Source organism: Trichomycterus rosablanca, chromosome 13 (genome assembly GCF_030014385.1).
Source record: "Trichomycterus rosablanca isolate fTriRos1 chromosome 13, fTriRos1.hap1, whole genome shotgun sequence".
NCBI classification, from domain to species: Eukaryota; Metazoa; Chordata; class Actinopteri; order Siluriformes; family Trichomycteridae; genus Trichomycterus; species Trichomycterus rosablanca.
The window spans coordinates 9,636,538-9,656,090 of NC_086000.1; the positions used below are offsets into that span (position 1 = coordinate 9,636,538).

The 19,553-nt window shown below is 41.0% G+C and overlaps 1 protein-coding gene across 3 annotated transcripts in view; it reads left to right on the forward strand.

Annotated features, from left to right (window-relative positions):
* The window catches only part of kidins220a (kinase D-interacting substrate 220a), a 103,261-nt gene that overhangs the window by 23,995 nt on the left and 59,713 nt on the right, over positions 1-19,553 (forward strand). For all 3 annotated transcript variants that reach the window (XM_063008096.1, XM_063008094.1, XM_063008095.1), the window contains exons 15-22: positions 770-935; positions 2,716-2,867; positions 3,008-3,294; positions 5,268-5,408; positions 8,064-8,301; positions 8,396-8,487; positions 13,167-13,311; positions 15,059-15,221. In XM_063008096.1, coding sequence (XP_062864166.1) covers positions 770-935; positions 2,716-2,867; positions 3,008-3,294; positions 5,268-5,408; positions 8,064-8,301; positions 8,396-8,487; positions 13,167-13,311; positions 15,059-15,221 — 1,384 coding nt within the window. The remainder of the gene's footprint in view (positions 1-769; positions 936-2,715; positions 2,868-3,007; positions 3,295-5,267; positions 5,409-8,063; positions 8,302-8,395; positions 8,488-13,166; positions 13,312-15,058; positions 15,222-19,553) is intronic.

The window sequence follows — 19,553 nt, forward strand, 5'->3', positions numbered from 1 at the left end:
CTGGCTTACATCGACACACTATTATTTATTTATTACATTTACATTTGGGGCATTTAGCAGACACTTTTATTCAAAGTTAATTACAGTTATGACCAAATACAATCTAAGCAACTGAGGGATAATGGCCTTGCTGAAGGGCCCATCAATAACACAAGGAATTGATGGGGCTTTAACCTGACTGCATGTCTTAAGACTTTATCAGGGGTCCTAGGGCATAACAAGAGAATGCTTGCCAGACCATCATACCACCACCACCGGCCTAACCAGGAGTTGAGGCTACATGCAGTTTCCGCCAGATGCTGACCCGTCCATTGGCGTCTTTCTGCTTCCGCCAAGAAACAAAAAAATTGCTTGTCATTGGATTTTGTAGCAGGACAGTGATCCAAAACATACGTCCAGATCAACACAGAAATGGTTTACTAAATACAAAACTAAATTTCTTCCATGAATATCACCTGATCTAAACCCCATAGAACACCTGTGGTAGTAAATGCAGGGTTGCCAGTAATTGGAGCACATGTGGTTTTATTTAAAATAGTTATTCTTTGATTAGGAACTTTTCAATTGAAGACATCTTATTTAACCAAAAGGTGAACTTCTTCTTACCCCTTTTCTCTATTTTACCGGGGGTGCCAATAAATGTGGAGAGAACTGTATATGTTGTATATAAGCTTGTGTGTGTGTTTGACACAAAAAATCTTATCCTGTCACTTATTTTTCCAGATGTGAACATTTCTGACTGCTCTGTGCTGTTGTTTGTTGCGTGCAGTGCTGGTGTATTTCGGAGGGCGCAAAGAGGGCGAGAGCTGGAGCTGGGCGTGGCTCATAAGCACCCGGCTCGCGCGCCACATCGGCTACTTGGAACTGCTGCTCAAACTGATGTTCGTCAACCCACCTGAGCTTCCTGAGCAGACCACCAAAGCTCTGCCTGTCAGGTACAAAACACAGTGTAACAATTCAACTGCCTCTACAAATGGATCTAAAATTAGAAACAGCTGTGGGTGATTAGCAAAAACAAGACGTTTTAGTTTAAATTCATTTTATTTCATGTTTTACCATACCCATAACCGAACTCGGTACAGTTGGCACCGCAGCCCCAAGACTCTTAAATGCACTAGCACAAGGTCTCAGGGAAGGCTCAAGCTTTACCTTATTTAAATCTTAACTCAAGACCCATCTGTTTACTCAGTGTTTCCTGTCCCATACATAATCCCAATATGCCACCCACCTTGAGTCTAGGGTTGGGCGATATTGCCGATTTTCATACCGTCATACCGTCTTCATAGAATACCGCGGTATCCGGTATCCGATTCTATCGAACGGCTCTTTCAAATGAACCGAGTCGCATCTCTGGGAACCGTTATATATATGTTTTATATGTTCTTTTCATTTTTGCGACGTTCTTATTGGCTGTAATACACCCGTTCTGCTTCACATCAGTACGGGGAATTAATCAGTCATAATTAAAGCTGTTTATTGTCGGAATTCAAATCCGAAATCCGAGTATCGCGAAGAGTGAGCGCGACACACACACACACACACACACACAGATAATATTAGATTGTATAAACTTGCACAAGTGTGTTTTTTTGCAAGTTCGGGCTTGTCAGTGAATGTAACCGTATTCGGTACACAGATGTTATATTGACATGCCAGCGCGTTGTGCCACCCCATCCCATGGTTTTGAATGGCAAGATACTAACTGTTAGCTTAGCAAGCAAAACCCGATGGAATCGCTGTCTAAGTAGCGCGTTCGAATAACCTGCCTTATAATAAGTCATTGACTTATTAGAATCCTCTCTACTGAGGCAGCTGCCTATGTAGGCAGTAAGACAGCAAGGCAGCTCACTAGGTGTTTGAACACACCCTATGTAGAGCGCTCCCTAGCTTTTGTGTTATCGCCTCAAAAAGTGAGCACCCCCACAACCAATCAGTGAGCTCCAACCACCTACAACTCCCGCCCCTCCCTTACTGTGGATGCGCGCAGGTCTTAAAGTCTCAGTTTTCAAGGTGGACCTTAAGCAGAAATTTGGCGCTTCACATTTTTAAAATACCGTCACCATTTTTAAATACGTCAACATTTTTAAATACTGCGGTATACCGTAATACCGTCATACCGCCCAACCCCACTTGAGTCTGTGAAAAATGCTACATAAATCAAACTATTGTTATTAATATAAGTATTCGAATTATTGGACATCCTATTACACAAATAGTCTATGGGATTTTCTCAGCTATAACAACAGCCACTCTTATAAGAAGGCTTCTCACAAGACTTTAAAGAATGTCTGTTGGAATTTGTGCCATTCAGTCAAAATAGTATTTGTATGGCTGGGCACTGATGTTGGTCAAGAAAGTCCCTGTGCTCAAAGCAAAGTCTATAAAGACATGAAGAAAAGCTTGAACTCCAGTCATCTGTCCAGAGCCCTGACCTAATTCCTATTTTTGGATTTGGGGAGAAGGGGTTTCAAATGGGGCTCTCAGCTCTGTGTCAAAACCCAACACTGGCAGGTGATAAAAAGCGGCTGCAGACTTGACATATCGGAGGTTGTGCACTTGGTGGATTCACATCTGGAATTTAAAAAAAATCCCTACAAGGTGTATGTAAACTTTTGACTTCAAATTGGCCTCTTTAAGGCAATGGATTGTTTTACTAGATTGAGGTTATGGAAATAAAAAAAAGTGACATAATAATTAATTATTGGTTGTTTTTAGGTTCCTGTTCACGGACTATAACCGGCTGTCCAGTGTGGGTGGCGAGACCTCCATGGCTGAGATGATTGCAACACTGTCAGATGCGTGTGAGAGAGAATTTGGCTTTTTGGCAACCAGACTCTTCAGGGTGTTTAAAAATGATGAGACTCAAGGTTTGTTTGTGTTGTTAAACATTGCACAGATTATTAACTCAAACTGTTTAATTATCACTGGGCTTTTTCATGAATATAGTGGTGTTCCAAAGCAATTAAATCAACCTCTTCATTCAATTTGCTTCTTTTTTCCTCCTCAGGAAAGAAGTGGAAGAAGACGTGCTGTGTGCCATCCTTTGTTCTTTTTGCGCTTACTTTGGCATGCCTGGTGACTGGTATGGTCCTGCTGGCCATATTTAAAGTGGACTCTGCCAATGTGACAGTGAAGGCGGTGCTGGTGGCTGTGGCTAGCGTGGTGGGTCTTGCTCTGCTGTTGAACTGCAGAACCTGGTGGCAGGTAGCTGACTCGGTGCTGCGCTCGCAGAGGAGAAGGCTACACAGCGCTGCCAACAGTATGCACAGGCTCAAGAGTGAGGGATTTATGAAGGTAAGAGCTACAATGTCCAGCAACACCGGATCTGAAACCTTACTGTCCTTATGTACGTAATATACATACAGCAGGATTTTCATTAAGGGGAGTAGAAAGTGTCACATGACCCATTTTAATTCTTTAATTCATGAATATAATTGACTATAGCTGGTCATTTTTCTGTGTCCATAGAAAATAATTTTCCACTTTGACTGCACCTAATAAAAATATATATATCAATCTTCTCCTGCCTTTAGAATTATCCCAATAACTGATTAGATTCAAAGGAAAAACAACTGCTGACACATGTTTATTACAAAATGATGTATCATTTTATTCATATTAATTTTATAGGGTGGTACAGCTGGAAATTATGCTAGCCCACTCGCATTCTCGCATTCTCTCGCCGTTGTTTCCTATGGAGTGTGGCGGTGCTGCTTAGCTTGCCACTGTGCACTGTTCAGTTTTGCCGCGTTGGGCTTGTGATTTTTGCCCTTGCCCTGGTCCTCAAAGTTCACCTGATTGGTCCTCAAAGTTCACCAGTTGCCACTGACCTTTTCAAAGCACCTTGTGACTCAGACAGTATGAACAATGCTTACCATGAACAAAGCTTAACCTGACTTATTGTATTACAGTAATCCCTCGCTATGTCGCGCTTCGACTTTCGCGGCTTCACTCTATCGCGGATTTTATATGCAAGCATATCTAAATATAAATCGTGGATTTTTCACTGGTTCGCGGATTTCTGCGGACAAGGAGTATTTTTATTTCTGATACATGCTTCCTCAGTTGGTTTGCCCAGTTGATTTCATACATGGGACGCTATTGGCGGATGGCTGAGAAGCTACTCAATCAGAGCACGCGGTTAAGTATCCTGGGTGCTGATTGGCTCAGCGAAGGAAAGACATGTTAGATTCCACTTAATGCTGTATAACTGTGCAGGAAATGTTTATAAGAGTGTGGGAGGGTTTATAAGGGCTTAAAATATATAAAAAATAACCATATCAACACATGGTTTTTACTTCGCGGATTTTCACCTTTCGCGGGGGGTTCTGGAACGCAACCCCCGCGATCGAGGAGGGATTACTGTATAACAATGATTGAAGAATTCAACTTATGAGCAATAATAATTGTATTTGGGTCTAATGTATCCTTTTAGTACATTAAACCAAGTTAAGCTTTTTTTAACTTTAAGCATTTTAGACTCTTTCGGAAAAGCTGATTCTTACAATTTCTCAGCACCTCGAGCTGTAACACAAGTTTAAAAGTGAAACAGGAGGAAAATACAGCTGAACATAGATTTTGTGGACGCTTTCAAAGTGGATTTGACGGTGGTGCATTTTTTTCACCTTGTGGTGCGTTTTACTCCACCGTTCAAGCCAAGCGCTGAACTAAGCAGCAGTTTGCACCGACGGTCGGGGTTTTGTCGCTTCTTATGTGAATGCGCCCTAAGACTGGGATGCAGGGTTCGAATCCCCAGCAGCATCTACATACCAACATCGGTCAGGCATCTACATACAGACATGATTTGGTATGTCTTTGACCGAGGCCCTACAATGGATTGGCGTCCTGTCCGGATTGTGTTACTGCACTGAGCCCAGTGATTTCGGGAAAGCCGGACCAACCGTGACCTTGACCAGGGTACAGCAATAATGCAATCTCAAAGTGATGATGGATAAATAAATGAAGTAAAGCAGTTAAAATAAGGACATTTAAATTCTAAATTAAAAAATTGAAAGCCATTTTGGTCCATGATAAAACAAATATTTATTTAGCAACTGTATATAAGCTGCTGTGTCACCAGGTAAATTAAATCAGCAATCTGCCACTTTGACTGTATATTAAAAAATAATAGAATCTTAATCAGCTATAAAATTTTAATCATTCTACTGTTATTCCCATCATCTGCTGGGAATTTTGTGTTTCCGATAGCATTGAAGTTAGTTCATGTGTTTTGGTATTGCATAATAGTGTTTGATCTCATCTGCTAGGTATTAAAATGTGAGGTGGAGCTCATGGCAAAAATGGCAAAGACTATCGACGGGTTCACACAGAATCAGACTCGCTTAGTCGTCATCATCGATGGTCTGGACTCTTGTGAGCAAGATAAAGTGCTGCAGATGCTTGATACGGTAACATAACATCTGTGTGTTTATGTGTGTGTGTGTGTGTGTGTGTGTGTGTGTGTGTTAGGGCTGCACGATATTGGAAAAAACTGACATTGTGATTTTTTTTCCTGCGATATATATTGCGATATTAAAAAAATGCAGGAATTTTCACCACATTATTACTAATATTAATAAAGCATGTATCTTACTCTAAATAAGGGGCTCATCTGTAAAAAAGGGTGGTGCCTACAAGAGATACAAAAGATTATGACAAGCTACATCTTTGTACTCGGTTGAAACTGAGCATTAAACTAAGAAAGCTTCAATATCACATGAGGGAATTAACAGGACTGACAAAATGGGTCATTTAATATTTTATTTCACTATCAAAACCTCTTCAAGTAGTAAACATTATTTAAAAAAAAACTATACAAACAAAAGAGCAGCTATACACCTGTTCCAAATCCGAGGTGCCTTACTAAGCTCACTACTGAGGCATCTTAATATCTCAATGTTATTTTGACTCAAGAACGAGTGAGAATCGGAAGCGTCCTTAGTGATAAAGGCAATCCCAGAATTCAATCGGGCACAGAATTCATCTTCTCTCACAGAAAAATAAACGTGGCTGACGGTGCGGACAAAGTTATTTTCAAGCGTAAATAAATAATTATTGATTTTTAACGAGTGTTTTATTTGCAAGTTTGGGCTTGTCAGCAAATGTAACTTGTCGGGCTTGTGGTGTAAATGTACACGAATCGAGACGTTATATTGACATGTTAGCGCTGTCCCACCTCATTCCATTGGTTTTAATGGCAAGATGCCAAACGCGAAACCCGATGGAATCGCTAAGTAGCGCGTTCGAATAACCTGCCTTATAAGTCAATGACTTATTAGAATCCTCTCTACTGAGGCAGCTGCCTATGTAGGTAGTAAGACAGCAAGGCGGCTCACTAGGTTTTCGAACACACTGGTAGATACGTCATGGAAAATTAGAACGGTGTGAATTTTCGTTTTGTGTCAAGCAGCAAAAAAGTTGTAGCATGACGTATTTGATTTAATTTGCATTAAGTGACATCGCACGTCCTGCGATGTGACTATTGCGCATGCACACATCGTGATGACGATGCTGAAACGATATATCGTGTAGCCCTAGTGTGTGTGTGTATGTGTTTACTGTATAGTAATTTATGGTCAGTGATCAGATTTAGGATTCTGCATAAAAGTAGCATTCCAAATATACACTATATTGCCAAAAGTATTCGCTCGTCTGCCTTTACACGCATATGAACTTGAGTGACGTCCCATTCTTAATCCGTAGGGTTTAATATCATGTCGGCCCACCGTTTGCAGCTATAACTGCTTCAACTCTTCTGGGAAGGCTTTCCACAAGGTTTAGGAGTGTGTTTATGTGAATTTTTGACCATTCTTCCAGATTGCCAGACGGAGAAGCGTGATTTGTCACTCTAGAGAACATGTCTCCAGTGTGGCGGCGTGCTTTACACCACTGCATCCGACGCTTTGCATTGCGCTTGGTGATATAAGGCTTAGATGCAGCTGCTCGGCCATGGAAACCCATTCCATGAAGCTCTCTACACGCTGTTCTTGAGCTAATCTGAAGGCCTCATGAAGTTGGAGGTCTGTAGTGATTGACTCTGCAGAAAGTTGGCGACCTCTGCGCACTAACCCCGCTCTGTCATTTTACGTGGCCCACCACTTCGTGGCTGAGTTGTTGCACAGGTGGCATCATCACGGTACCACGCTGGAATTCACTGAGCTCCTGAGAGCGACCCATTCTTTCACAAATGTTTGTAGAAGCAGTCTGCATGCCTAGGTGCTTGGTTTTATACACCTGTGGCCATGGAAGTGATTGGAACACCTGAATTTAATGATTTGGATGGGTGAGTGAATACTTTTGGCAATGTAGTGTATGTGCACTTTGTGACATTTCCTCTTGTTCCTTCCCCTGCTGAAATACACAATCAAAATCTCTCCCTCTCTGTATGAATGGTAAACACTTTCATCAATTTCTCATTAGCGTAGTTGAAGCACATACTGTAGCTATCAGAGTTCAGCGCAGAAAGTTCAGATTCCTCTTTCCCGACCGGACTAATAGAATTTCCTTCAGCCAAACGTTATTATTTGGGGATATAATCCCCTTGTGTTGGCAGCCCGCTCTATGCTAATGAAATCTTCCTTATTCCAGAGCACCTGAAACCTCAAAGACCCCTTTGTGGCCCATTTAGCCGCATTACTTTTAAATCCTGAGCTGTTTTAGTCACTAGTTTTGATAGAAGTTAGGGAATTTAATTGCTATTGCAAAGTAAGTGCAGTTTAACGGAAATGAGCAGCTATGAATAGAAATTGGCCATGAGGTTTTATGGCATGTCATGTACGGGAAGGAGACAATGGGCGTTTTGTGGATGACTGCGGTAAAAACAAATAGTTACGACTAGACGCAAGTCTGAAGCTGGAGACATTGGTAATGAAATAAAACGGTCCACAAATCAGAGTCCTGTGACACTTGGTCGTCTGGAAAGTCCCTATTATGTCCATGACTGTCTTCTTCAGTTTATTGTGGAATTTCTGTATGGTAACCAGTAATTACTGAAAAAAAAAAAAAAAAAAAAAAAATCAGTGTTCTCCAGACTTTAGTCTTCTAATGAACCCATTCCTGTACAGGTAAGGGTACTCTTCTCCAAGGGTCCCTTCATCTCCATCTTTGCCAGCGACCCCCATATCATCATCAAAGCCATCAATCAAAACCTGAACAGCGTGCTGCGGGACTCCAACATCAACGGCCACGACTACATGCGCAACATCGTGCACCTGCCCGTCTTCCTGAACAGCCGAGGCCTTAGCACGGCCAAGAAGCTCAGCATGGCAACACCAGCTAATGGTGACAGGCTTAGTGCCGAGGGTAAGCATACCTACACTGTTTTGATTGTAATTCCATCAGTTCTTTAATAAGACTAGTCTAATACCTGATCTTTTTTGCTTGCTTGTCCTGGTAGCATGGCATGAGGAATTGGACAGGAAATTTACATCTCAAAACAGTCTTGGGGAGCAGGCCAAGCAGGGCAGTAAGACAGCTCTGAACAGAAGGGTAAGAACACTCACTAATAAGTTAAACCAGGGTTTTTATCTCCATGATTTTTTTATGCAACCCAGGCCACACAGACAATGCGTCTTACTTTTTCTGCTCTGTAATCTGGTACCACTGTGGTTCACAAGATGTAACATAAAGCTTCCACAAGGGGGTGTTAGCATACAAGTTTTTTTTTTCATGTTTATGTGCCAGTTACTGTATGTGCTGGTATGAGTGGATCAGACACAGCAATGCTGCTGGAGTTTTTAAATACCATGTCCACTCACTGTCCACTCTATTAGACACTCTTACCTAGTTGGTCCAGCTTGTAGATGTAAAGTCAGAGACGATCGACCATCGATTGCTGCTGTTTGAGTCGGTCATCTTCTAAACCTTTATCAGTGGCCACGGGGTGCTGTTGGCTGGATATATTTGGTTGGTGGACTATTCTCAGTCCAGCAGGGACAGTGAGGTGTTTAAAAACTCCATCAGCGCTGCTGTGTCTGATCCACTCATACCAGCACAACACACACTAAGACACCACCACCATGTCTGACCATTGAAGAACAGGGTGAAAGCAGGTTAAAAAGGATGTAGAGAAACATATGGACTATAGTCAGTAATTGTAGAACTACAAAGTGCTTCTATATGGTAAGTGGAGCTGATAAAATGGACAGTGAGTGTAGAAACAAGAAGGTGGTCATAATGTGATGCATGATCGGAGTATGTCCAAAAATACGTATACATTTGAAGATAAGCTTGTTATACTTTAAAGCAACACCCAATAATAAGGAACTGCGTTCATTCTTTTGTAGCTATAACAGCCTCCACTCTTCTGGGAAGGCTGTGCATTTTAAATTGTGTCAGTAAGGATTTGTGCCCATTCAAGGAAATAGTAGTTTCCTCCTAAAAACTTAGGAACATCACTAACGAAAACGTCATGCAGTGTTCACACTGTTAGTTCGCATGTGTTTGTTGTTCTCGTGTGTTTTCCGTGAGACTGAAGAGGCTGAGGGAGGTGCCGTCTGAGCCCCTGGATGTCGCCGAGGAGCATCTCTAATTGATTTAATGTCTGTTTACCCTCCCTGCTGAGATGGCATTACCTAATGACAGGGTGCAGCAGCAGTGGGGCTCGGTGACAAAGCTCAGGCACGGCCGGCGTCTAGCAGGAGGCTAAGTGGCTTCGCTGTTCGCCCTGCGAGCGCCACATTTGTTTGCTTGCTTGCTTGATTTATCAACCCGCTTTTCATCCGGCTTTCGGGGACTCGATTCTTTTGTGCCACCTCTGCCACTCGTCCTTGTTTCGAGAGGGTTCGTGTTTTGTTCAGGGTACAAGAAAAACTTGAGTCTTTCCCAGCCATTACAGAGAGAGGAAAGCTTTGCTGATGTGAACTTATAGTGTAATAAGACGAAAGCGTATTTCTTCTGGATTTACGGCCTTATCTCCCAATATAGTCATTTCCAATCCTTTGCTGTTTGCACAACCCCAGTCTGATCATAGCATGGCCCCTTAGACACGTGTCCAATCTGCAGCCGCTTCTTATCACCTTACAGCAGGCATGTGCACAGATAGACCCCTAGTGGTGCTCAAGCACCTGCCCTTTTGCCCTGGATGAGAAAAATGCCCTTTCTGCTGGAACCCAATTTTTTTTCTACATTCATCAATATTTAAAAATAAAAATTACCCTCTCTGTCATCAATTCCCCCCAAAAGTGTTTTGATATCTGACGGGCATTTATTTGAGTTCTTGTGAGAATTCTGTCCCGATCTGATCCCCTCCCTCCTCCTCCTCCTCATGCAGTGCTGAGCACCAGGCCAAGCACTCTGCTACACACTTACTACAGACAGGTAATAACAGAGTTTCATACAAAGAGCATCCATGCATAACACAGAGCCTACACGTTCTGTACTCATGAGTCAGGAAATCCGTGATTTCAAAGCCTTGTCCAGCTGTTTACTGATGTTTCTCATGTTTAATGAAGGGGGGGGGGGCAGAGAATTTAAAGACAGTTTTACTGTTTTACAAATTAGACAAGTTCACTAGTTTTGTTTCATTTGAAATCTTACTTATTTTGATGTGAAAGCCTGAAGAAAAAAAAAAAGCATGAGCACAAACATTTTGCAGGAGAATGTCAAGTATTCAACATTCGCTATTCCGATCTACTGTATATAAATGGCTGAAAAACACCTAACACCTACTTATTTTAGGAATTCTTACACAGATTAAAGTAGGCTACATACTACAAAAATTATTTTATAATAATTATAATGATCAAGCGCCAAGTCCAGCTAACGCGTTAGGGAGCGTCATCAAACTAACAGAAAAACGTAGGAAACATTTACTCTGCACTTATTACAGAGAAATAAATCCATTCAAATCTTTTAATATATTAATGGAATCATGTCAAACTATTTTTTATAAACATATATTAATGTTCCTCACAACTTACAAACCTTGTTTTGTAATTACTGCTTTTATTTTTAATTTATTTTAATTTATACTTAAGATCAATGAATCCATAACAAGTGGATAGATCAGGGATAAATTGATTAAACTCTGATGTAATTTAATATAATAAAATCAAACAATTTTTAATATACACATAATAATATTCCTCACAGCCTACAAACCTTGTTTTATAGATAATGATTTTATTTTAATTTTATTTTAATTTATAGTTAAAATCAGTAAATCCATAATATTTTTATATTGGAGACAAATAAATCTATTCAACTCCAATATAATTTATTATAATAATGTCAAACTATTTTTAATATACACTTATTAATGTGCCTCACAACATACAAAATTTGTTTTATAAATACTGCTTTTATTTCAAGTCTAGTAGCTCTCACAGTAAAGTGTTGAAAATAGATACAAACATACAATATTTTATAATTACAGCATCCTGGCCAAAACACTGTGTAGGAAAAGTCACCTTTAGTCAAGGAGTTATTTTCATGCAAGCATTTATACTTCAACAGTTGAGGTTTACAAATGAGGAATAATTAACATTACAAACTAATATATGTAGAAGGCTAAATATAATGCTCTATGATATAGAACAGCATACACAAAATGATGAATAAATAGAAAAATGTTATTTAGCTTCTATTTGATTTTATTGGCATAATAATAGGCCCATTGTTAACATTAACTACCCAAAGTGGTTTTCTGATTTGAAATCAAAGGTAGGTCTTAAGCTGAGCTACATGACAGTCTGGTGAGGTAAATTTATACTAGTAATGGTATAATATTAGTGTAATGCTTTAACTCTGTCAGAAAACAGTAAAATGATGTATACTGTGTTCTCCCCTTCATGGAGATTCAGTAAGACACTCTTGATTATTATGCACAACATTGATTTATCTCATTTACACATTTTGCAGCATAATGCCAAGAAAAGAAAGGTTACAAAAGCAGAAAGAAAAGGAAACTACAGCAAGCAGCTCAGGGTAGCAGCTCTCTTTTATCCTGGATTAGGCCATCTACCAGTAAAGCAAATGAGGGAGATGTATCAGTATCAGTTGTTTGGTTATTAAGAAGCGTGCACAATATGGCCTTGTTTTTGCCTGTTTTTCATTTATTTATGCTTATTTGATAATTCGAGTTATTTGATTAGATTTGTATTGATTGTGGTAACAGTCCCAGAGACAGCATATTATACAGCTGATTGTATTTGTGTGGACACGGATTTAAAGTAGAAGTGGCCTTAGTGATTTCTCAACCATCATGCTGGCCCCAGTAAGGCTGTGGTGGCTGTGCACTCCAGTCATGAGGCAAGCATTAGAAACAACAAAGTGGACTTAAAGCTTTTGGATTTTTGGAGCTTGTGACCAGGCCACTGCTTGCACATTGCACCCATGGCAGATTTCTTAACAGCTGATAACCAGCTTGTGGGAGTAGTTTATAATAAGCTCAGTTCTCCAACAGGTACCCAAGCCAACAGAGATGATTGAAGTAATTATTTATATATAACTTGACATAACCAATCATATGTCTGTGTAGATTCAAAGAGAGATTCAGTGCTGGTGGGCCAGCGTTATAGACTGCTGCACCACTTGGGCACTATGTAAAGATTTGTAATTAAAGCCGCTCAGGTGGCGCAGCGGTAAAGTACGCTGGCTCACCAGAGTTGGGTTTCTAGACGCGTCGTATCGAAACTCAGCTCTACCTTCCCGACTGGGTTGGGCGGCAGTATGAACAACGTTTGGCTGTTGTTCAGGGGCTGAGTCGGAACATAGGTCCTCATAACTGGTGCGACTGCGGCCCCTGCTGGTTGACTGACGGCGCCTGCACAGGGCTGAGGAATAACATTGAGGGGGGTGTGACCCTCCGTGCGCAGTGTCTCTCGGTGTATGAACTCGGCTCGTGCAGGTGAAAAATGCAGGCTGTACTGACTGCATGCCGGAGGGGGCGCAAGTCAGTTGAGTGGCGTCCTCAGTCAGCGGCAAAAAGGGTCGAATCAGTATAGAGGACACAATCAGAGTAATTGGACACGAATAGGGATAAAAATTGGGGGAAAAAAGTGGGAAAAAATAGATAATTAAAAAAAAAATGATATGTAATTAATATTAAAAGTTTATTTACTGAGAGTTACTCAGGTATATTTACAAAAAATTCCAATACATATATGATCAAACGCAGACAGCCCGTGTGCTCAAGCTTCTCGTCTCTTCCTCTGTTTGTTGTGTAGGACACGTACAGACGGCGCCAGATGCAGCGCACCGTCACGCGCCAGATGTCGTTCGACCTGACCAAGCTGCTGGTTACCGAGGACTGGTTCAGTGACATCAGCCCTCAGACCATGAGGAGACTCCTCAACATCGTCTCAGTCACAGGTGACTGCCAGAACATCTTTCTAAATCCAGCGAAATACCTCAGAGATTCCATCACTTATCCATGATGAGCTAATCAAACACATTTGTAACACTGACATGACACTGTACAGGTACTGGTGATGTCACTAACACAGGGTGTTTCACATTCATCTGGCAAATTAGTGTCCTCCACAGCTGCTACATGCCGTCTGGTTAGCTTTATTTGGTAAAATAACATGAATAGAAGAACAAACCGAATCTCTGATACTGAAATTGTACTGAGAAAAGCATTAGAACATACTCACTAAGCACTTTATTAGGGACATCTGTATAAAATAGGTAGGTTCTCTCTTTGCTCTTAGTTAGACTATGGTTTTTGTGCCAAGAATTCCTTGACGTGTTGGAAAAATCCTCATCGTCATCAAGTCATACACATTAGGTGCAGAATCGGCCACAGAGTAGCCCACCTATACCGGATAAAAGGTGAAAACACACCAAACTGTGAAATCTGCTAAACACCTGTTATGATAAAGCCCATAGAATAGCCCAAATACACCAAGGAAAGACAACAAGTATACATGCCTTGAAACCATAAAAGAAACTCTTACACAAGACAACACAAGAACAGTTTTAACCTGTTAAACTGACATAAAAATAAAAATGAAAATATAAATGGCTTCTAATTATAATGACAAGATATAATAAACAGACAGAAACATAACACCTGTTTTGCCATTACAGTGGTACCTTGTAACTCAAAATCTAAAACTCTGCCCTCGTCGTCGAGAAATTTGTACCCTTAAACTCAACGTGTTCAGTTTGTTTTGTAAAAATGCATTTATTTAATTTCAAATTAACAATGAACAGTCGCTGTTCAGCGCTCTGCTTGAGCGGTGCGGTAAAACGTCATCAAAGTGCAACATGAGACAAAACTGCATTTGTGTGGAATAACTGTTAAATCCACTCTGGAAACATCAACACGTACCTGTGTTTAGCTGAATTTTCTTTACTGTTTCACTTTTAAACTTGTGTTACAGCTCGGGGTTCTGAGAAATTGTAAGAATCAGCTTTTTATTTCAGTGTTTTTATATTATGTTTGTGTTATTTTTGGTGTATAAGTGTCAAAAACAACCCCATGATTTTTCATAAGCCTAAAATATATGCATTTCCACGGGACCATGGGAACGCATTAACAGGTTTCCCATACATCCTTATGGGAAAAAATACCTTGAAATTCAACACCTTTTAAACTCGACGCCAGTCCCCGAACCAATTGACGTTGAGTTTCTATGTACCACTGTACATGACACATCTGACGTGACACAACATTAAACCCAAATAAATAAATAAACCACCCCTTTATCCTGGGTCCACTAGGCACTAGGTGGGTCCACTAGGCTTTCATGGGATCACTAGGCACAACACAGTAAGACAGGCCTTGGTCTCGACCCCAATCCTTCACCCCCCCCCCCAGGGATCGGCTGTTCCCTGCTGCAGATTTGAACACCGGATCCAACCAGTAGCGGGGCTGTGCCACCTGAGCACCCTAGTTTTAAACATTTCTTTGCAATTTGGGTCCATGCTGACACGCCTGTATTACATGGTTGCTGCAGATTGTCAGTTACACAGTTTTTTTGTTTGTTTATTAATTGCAGCTATAAGATGGACAGCCACTGTTTCGTTTGTTTGCCCATAGTTATAATAATACATCCAATGAAGTTTGCACTGCCCAGTTCCTCTTGAATGTGCTTACAATCTATGTTCTCAGGGCGCCTTCTCCGAGCCAATCAGATCATCTTTAACTGGGATCGGCTGGCGTCCTGGATCAACCTGACAGAGGAGTGGCCCTATCGTACATCCTGGCTCATCCTGTTTCTGGAGGAGAACGATGTAGTGTCGGACCAGGTCATACTTAAGACCATCTATGAGAGGTCAGATTTTGTTATAGTCATCACCCGTTCACTTGAGTAGACTGTCTGTGATAAAAATATCAGCCTAAAGTAGGAACAGCAGTAGCAGAAACTTTTTGACTGCTAGAAATAGCTAACAGCTAATCAACACATGCGGTTTATGTCTGGAACGTTTCAGATCACAGCAGTCACAGCTGTGTATCTTGACTGGCTTTAGTAAACATCAGATTGTCACCCATACTTTTTACTGTACTAACCACTGTGGCCTTTAGGTGGCAGTAGAATCTTTATTCCATGTTGTTGTTTCTTACATGGAGACCACTCGATGGCTGTTGGAATAATAGAATTCACTTTTTTTCTTCAGCCAGTGATACTGACTGTATCTGCCAAGTGTATTAAGAAGTATACTAGGCAGATATTAAGCAACCTTTACTGTCAACACTAGGCACAAGCATGCACACCCTGAACAGGGTGCCAATCCATGGCATGGCTGTTGTTTTATTTCCAAACTCAAAATCTGAAAATCTGCCCTCCTCGTCGAGAAATTTGTACCCTTAAACACAATGTTTCCCTTAAACTGAACGTGTTCAGTTTGTTTTGTAAAAATTTATTTATTTATTTTCAAATTAACAATGAACAGTTGCTTTGTTCAGCGCTCTGCTTGAGCGGTGTGGTAATACGTCATCAAAGTGCAGTATGAGACGAAACTGCATTTGTGTGGAATAACTGTTAAATCCACTCTGCAAGCATCAACACGTACCTGTGTTTAGCTGAATTTTCTTTACTGTTTCACTTTTAAACTTGTGTTACAGCTCGGGGTTCTGAGAAATTGTGAGAATCAGCTTTTTATTTCAGTGTTTTTATATTGTATTTGTGTTATATATAGTAGCAGCAGCTTTTCCCTTTTTCCCTACATGTCCAGTTTCACCAGAAACACTAGGCACGAGCATGCACACCCTGAACAGGGTGCCAATCCATGGCATGGCTGTTGTTTTATTTCCAAGGCTGAGGGATGTTTGGCTATAAAGGGTCTGTCTGATAACCTTATGAGTTTGATGTCTTATTAGAATCCTCTCTACTTAGGCAGCTGCCTATGTAGGCAGTAGGCAGCAAGGCAGCTCACTGGGTTTTCTCACTGGGACTCGAAGTGTATGTTTAGTTTGTCACCATGCACTCCTACTTCTACATTTCAACATTTTAAAGCCTGTAAGTACAGACTAGCTGGTTGTGGGTGATTAATAGGGCAAAAGAAATGCAGTTTTTTCTCAGCCTGAGACTCGGACCAATCAGCTCTGTAGGGGGCGAGCATTCTAAAGGCCTGCATCGTTTACATTATTTTACTATGATGCATGCATTCGCATTTGTCATGAAAGTTTTCTTACTTATGCTTTGGCAATACTTCTAATACTACTAATAATATGTTAACAAATACAAAATTGAGGACTCACACGTCACTCACAAGCCAGAAACCATAGAGCTAATACAAAGCTCCCATTCCTGTATGTTTAAAGCTTTGAGAGTAACTCTGAAGAGTAAACAGGACGATAAAAGCCAAACAAACCAACAAACAAACATATTCTGTGGCGTGTAGATCTGGCGGATCATGCTTTGGTTGATATTTTGAACATCTGAATAAATCGTTGGCATCTCTTTATTTCTGGCACATTCTCAGTGCTTTGTGGTTTACTTTATTGTGGGCATAAAGGAATTGTCTCTTTACCAACACAAGCTAAGAAATAAAACTGGCTTGAGTATGAAATAATAGAACTTAAGGTTCTGGTTGTAGTTTATTTTCCATCAACAGAAAACAAAACAAAAGGGAAAGTCACTGTTACGGCGTCAACAATCAGCTGCATTTACGTCAGTTTAAAGTCCATGTCTTGTAAAAGCAGATTTTGACTGGAGACAAATTCAAAAACAGACATGAAGAAATAATTCAGTAATCATAACGAGTGCACATGCTTCCAGAAAATTGCTGAGATGCTGAGATTCTGGTTAGAAGTGATGAGGATCAGGAATGAGTTTATTATAGGGATAAACACCACTGATATAAATGATTGATTTACTGATTGTAAGCTAGCCTTCTAGTACAGCTTTAGTGTCTGACTTCACTAATGCTCTTTGGGCTGTAACTTTACACACACACACACACACACACACACACACATACTCTAAAGTCTTGTGCAAAGCCTTTCAGGAGATTGGAGACTTTCTTGACTGCAAAAAAGGGGATGGGCTTCATTTGTGTGCCCATGGTTTTAAATTGGGATGTCCAACAAGCTCATGGTTAGGTGTTCACATACATTTGGGCATATAGTGAATGTGTGTGTGTTTAGTGAGGCGCTTATATATCATAAAAAATATATAGAATTAATATATTTAAGAATTAATGCAGGTGTGTGTATGCACATGTGTTTGTATGTGTACATGTGTGTGTGTGTGAACGTGTGTGTACATACAGTGTATCACAAAAGTGAGTACACCCCTCACATTTCTGCAAATATTTTATTATATCTTTTCATGGGACAACACTATAGAAATAAAACTTGGATATAACTTAGAGTAGTCAGTGTACAACTTGTATAGCAGTGTAGATTTACTGTCTTCTGAAAATAACTCAACACACAGCCATTAATGTCTAAATGGCTGGCAACATAAGTGAGTACACCCCACAGTGAACATGTCCAAATTGTGCCCAAAGTGTCAATATTTTGTGTGACCACCATTATTATCCAGCACTGCCTTAACCCTCCTGGGCATGGAATTCACCAGAGCTGCACAGGTTGCTACTGGAATCCTCTTCCACTCCTCCATGATGACATCACGGAGCTGGTGGATGTTAGACACCTTGAACTCCTCCACCTTCCACTTGAGGATGCGCCACAGGTGCTCAATTGGGTTTAGTCCATCACCTTTACCTTCAGCTTCCTCAGCAAGGCAGTTGTCATCTTGGAGGTTGTGTTTGGGGTCGTTATCCTGTTGGAAAACTGCCACGAGGCCCAGTTTTCGAAGGGAGGGGATCATGCTCTGTTTCAGAATGTCACAGTACATGTTGGAATTCATGTTTCCCTCAATGAACCGCAGCTCCCCAGTGCCAGCAACACTCATGCAGCCCAAGACCATGATGCTACCACCACCATGCTTGACTGTAGGCAAGATACAGTTGTCTTGGTACTTCTCACCAGGGCGCCACCACACATGCTGGACACCATCTTAGCCAAACAAGTTTATCTTGGTCTCGTCAGACCACAGGGCATTCCAGTAATCCATGTTCTTGGACTGCTTGTTTTCAGCAAACTGTTTGCTGCCTTTCTTGTGCGTCAGCTTCCTTCTGGGATGACGACCATGCAGACCGAGTTGATGCAGTGTGCGGCGTATGGTCTGAGCACTGACAGGCTGACCTCCCACGTCTTCAACCTCTGCAGCAATGCTGGCAGCACTCATGTGTCTATTTTTTAAAGCCAACCTCTGGATATGACGCCGAACACGTGGACTCAACTTCTTTGGTCGACCCTGGCGAAGCCTGTTCCGAGTGGAACCTGTCCTGGAAAACCGCTGTATGACCTTGGCCACCATGCTGTAGCTCAGTTTCAGGGTGTTAGCAATCTTCTTATAGCCCAGGCCATCTTTGTGGAGAGCAACAATTCTATTTCTCACATCCTCAGAGAGTTTTTTGCCATGAGGTGCCATGTTGAATATCCAGTGGCCAGTATGAGAGAATTGTACCCAAAACACCAAATTTAACAGCCCTGCTCCCCATTTACACCTGGGACCTTGACACATGACACCAGGGAGGGACAATGACACATTTGGGCACAATTTGGACATGTTCACTGTGGGGTGTACTCACTTATGTTGCCAGCTATTTAGACATTAATGGCTGTGTGTTGAGTTATTTTCAGAAGACAGTAAATCTACACTGCTATACAAGCTGTATACTGACTACTCTAAGTTATATCCAAGTTTCATGTCTATAGTGTTGTCCCATGAAAAGATATAATGAAATATTTGCAGAAATGTGAGGGGTGTACTCACTTTTGTGATACACTGTATACATAAACTCACATTTGCACATATACACACGTACACACATATGTACACACGTGCACACGTACACACAGTCACACACACATACAAACACAGGCACACACATGTACACACATTTGTACACACACACATGCACACATACAAACACATGTACACACATACATATGCACACACACACAAACTCACATTTGCACATAAACACGCATAAACTCACATTTGTACACACACACATGTACACACATGCACATACATAAACTCACATTTGTACACACACACACATGTACACACATGCACATACATAAACTC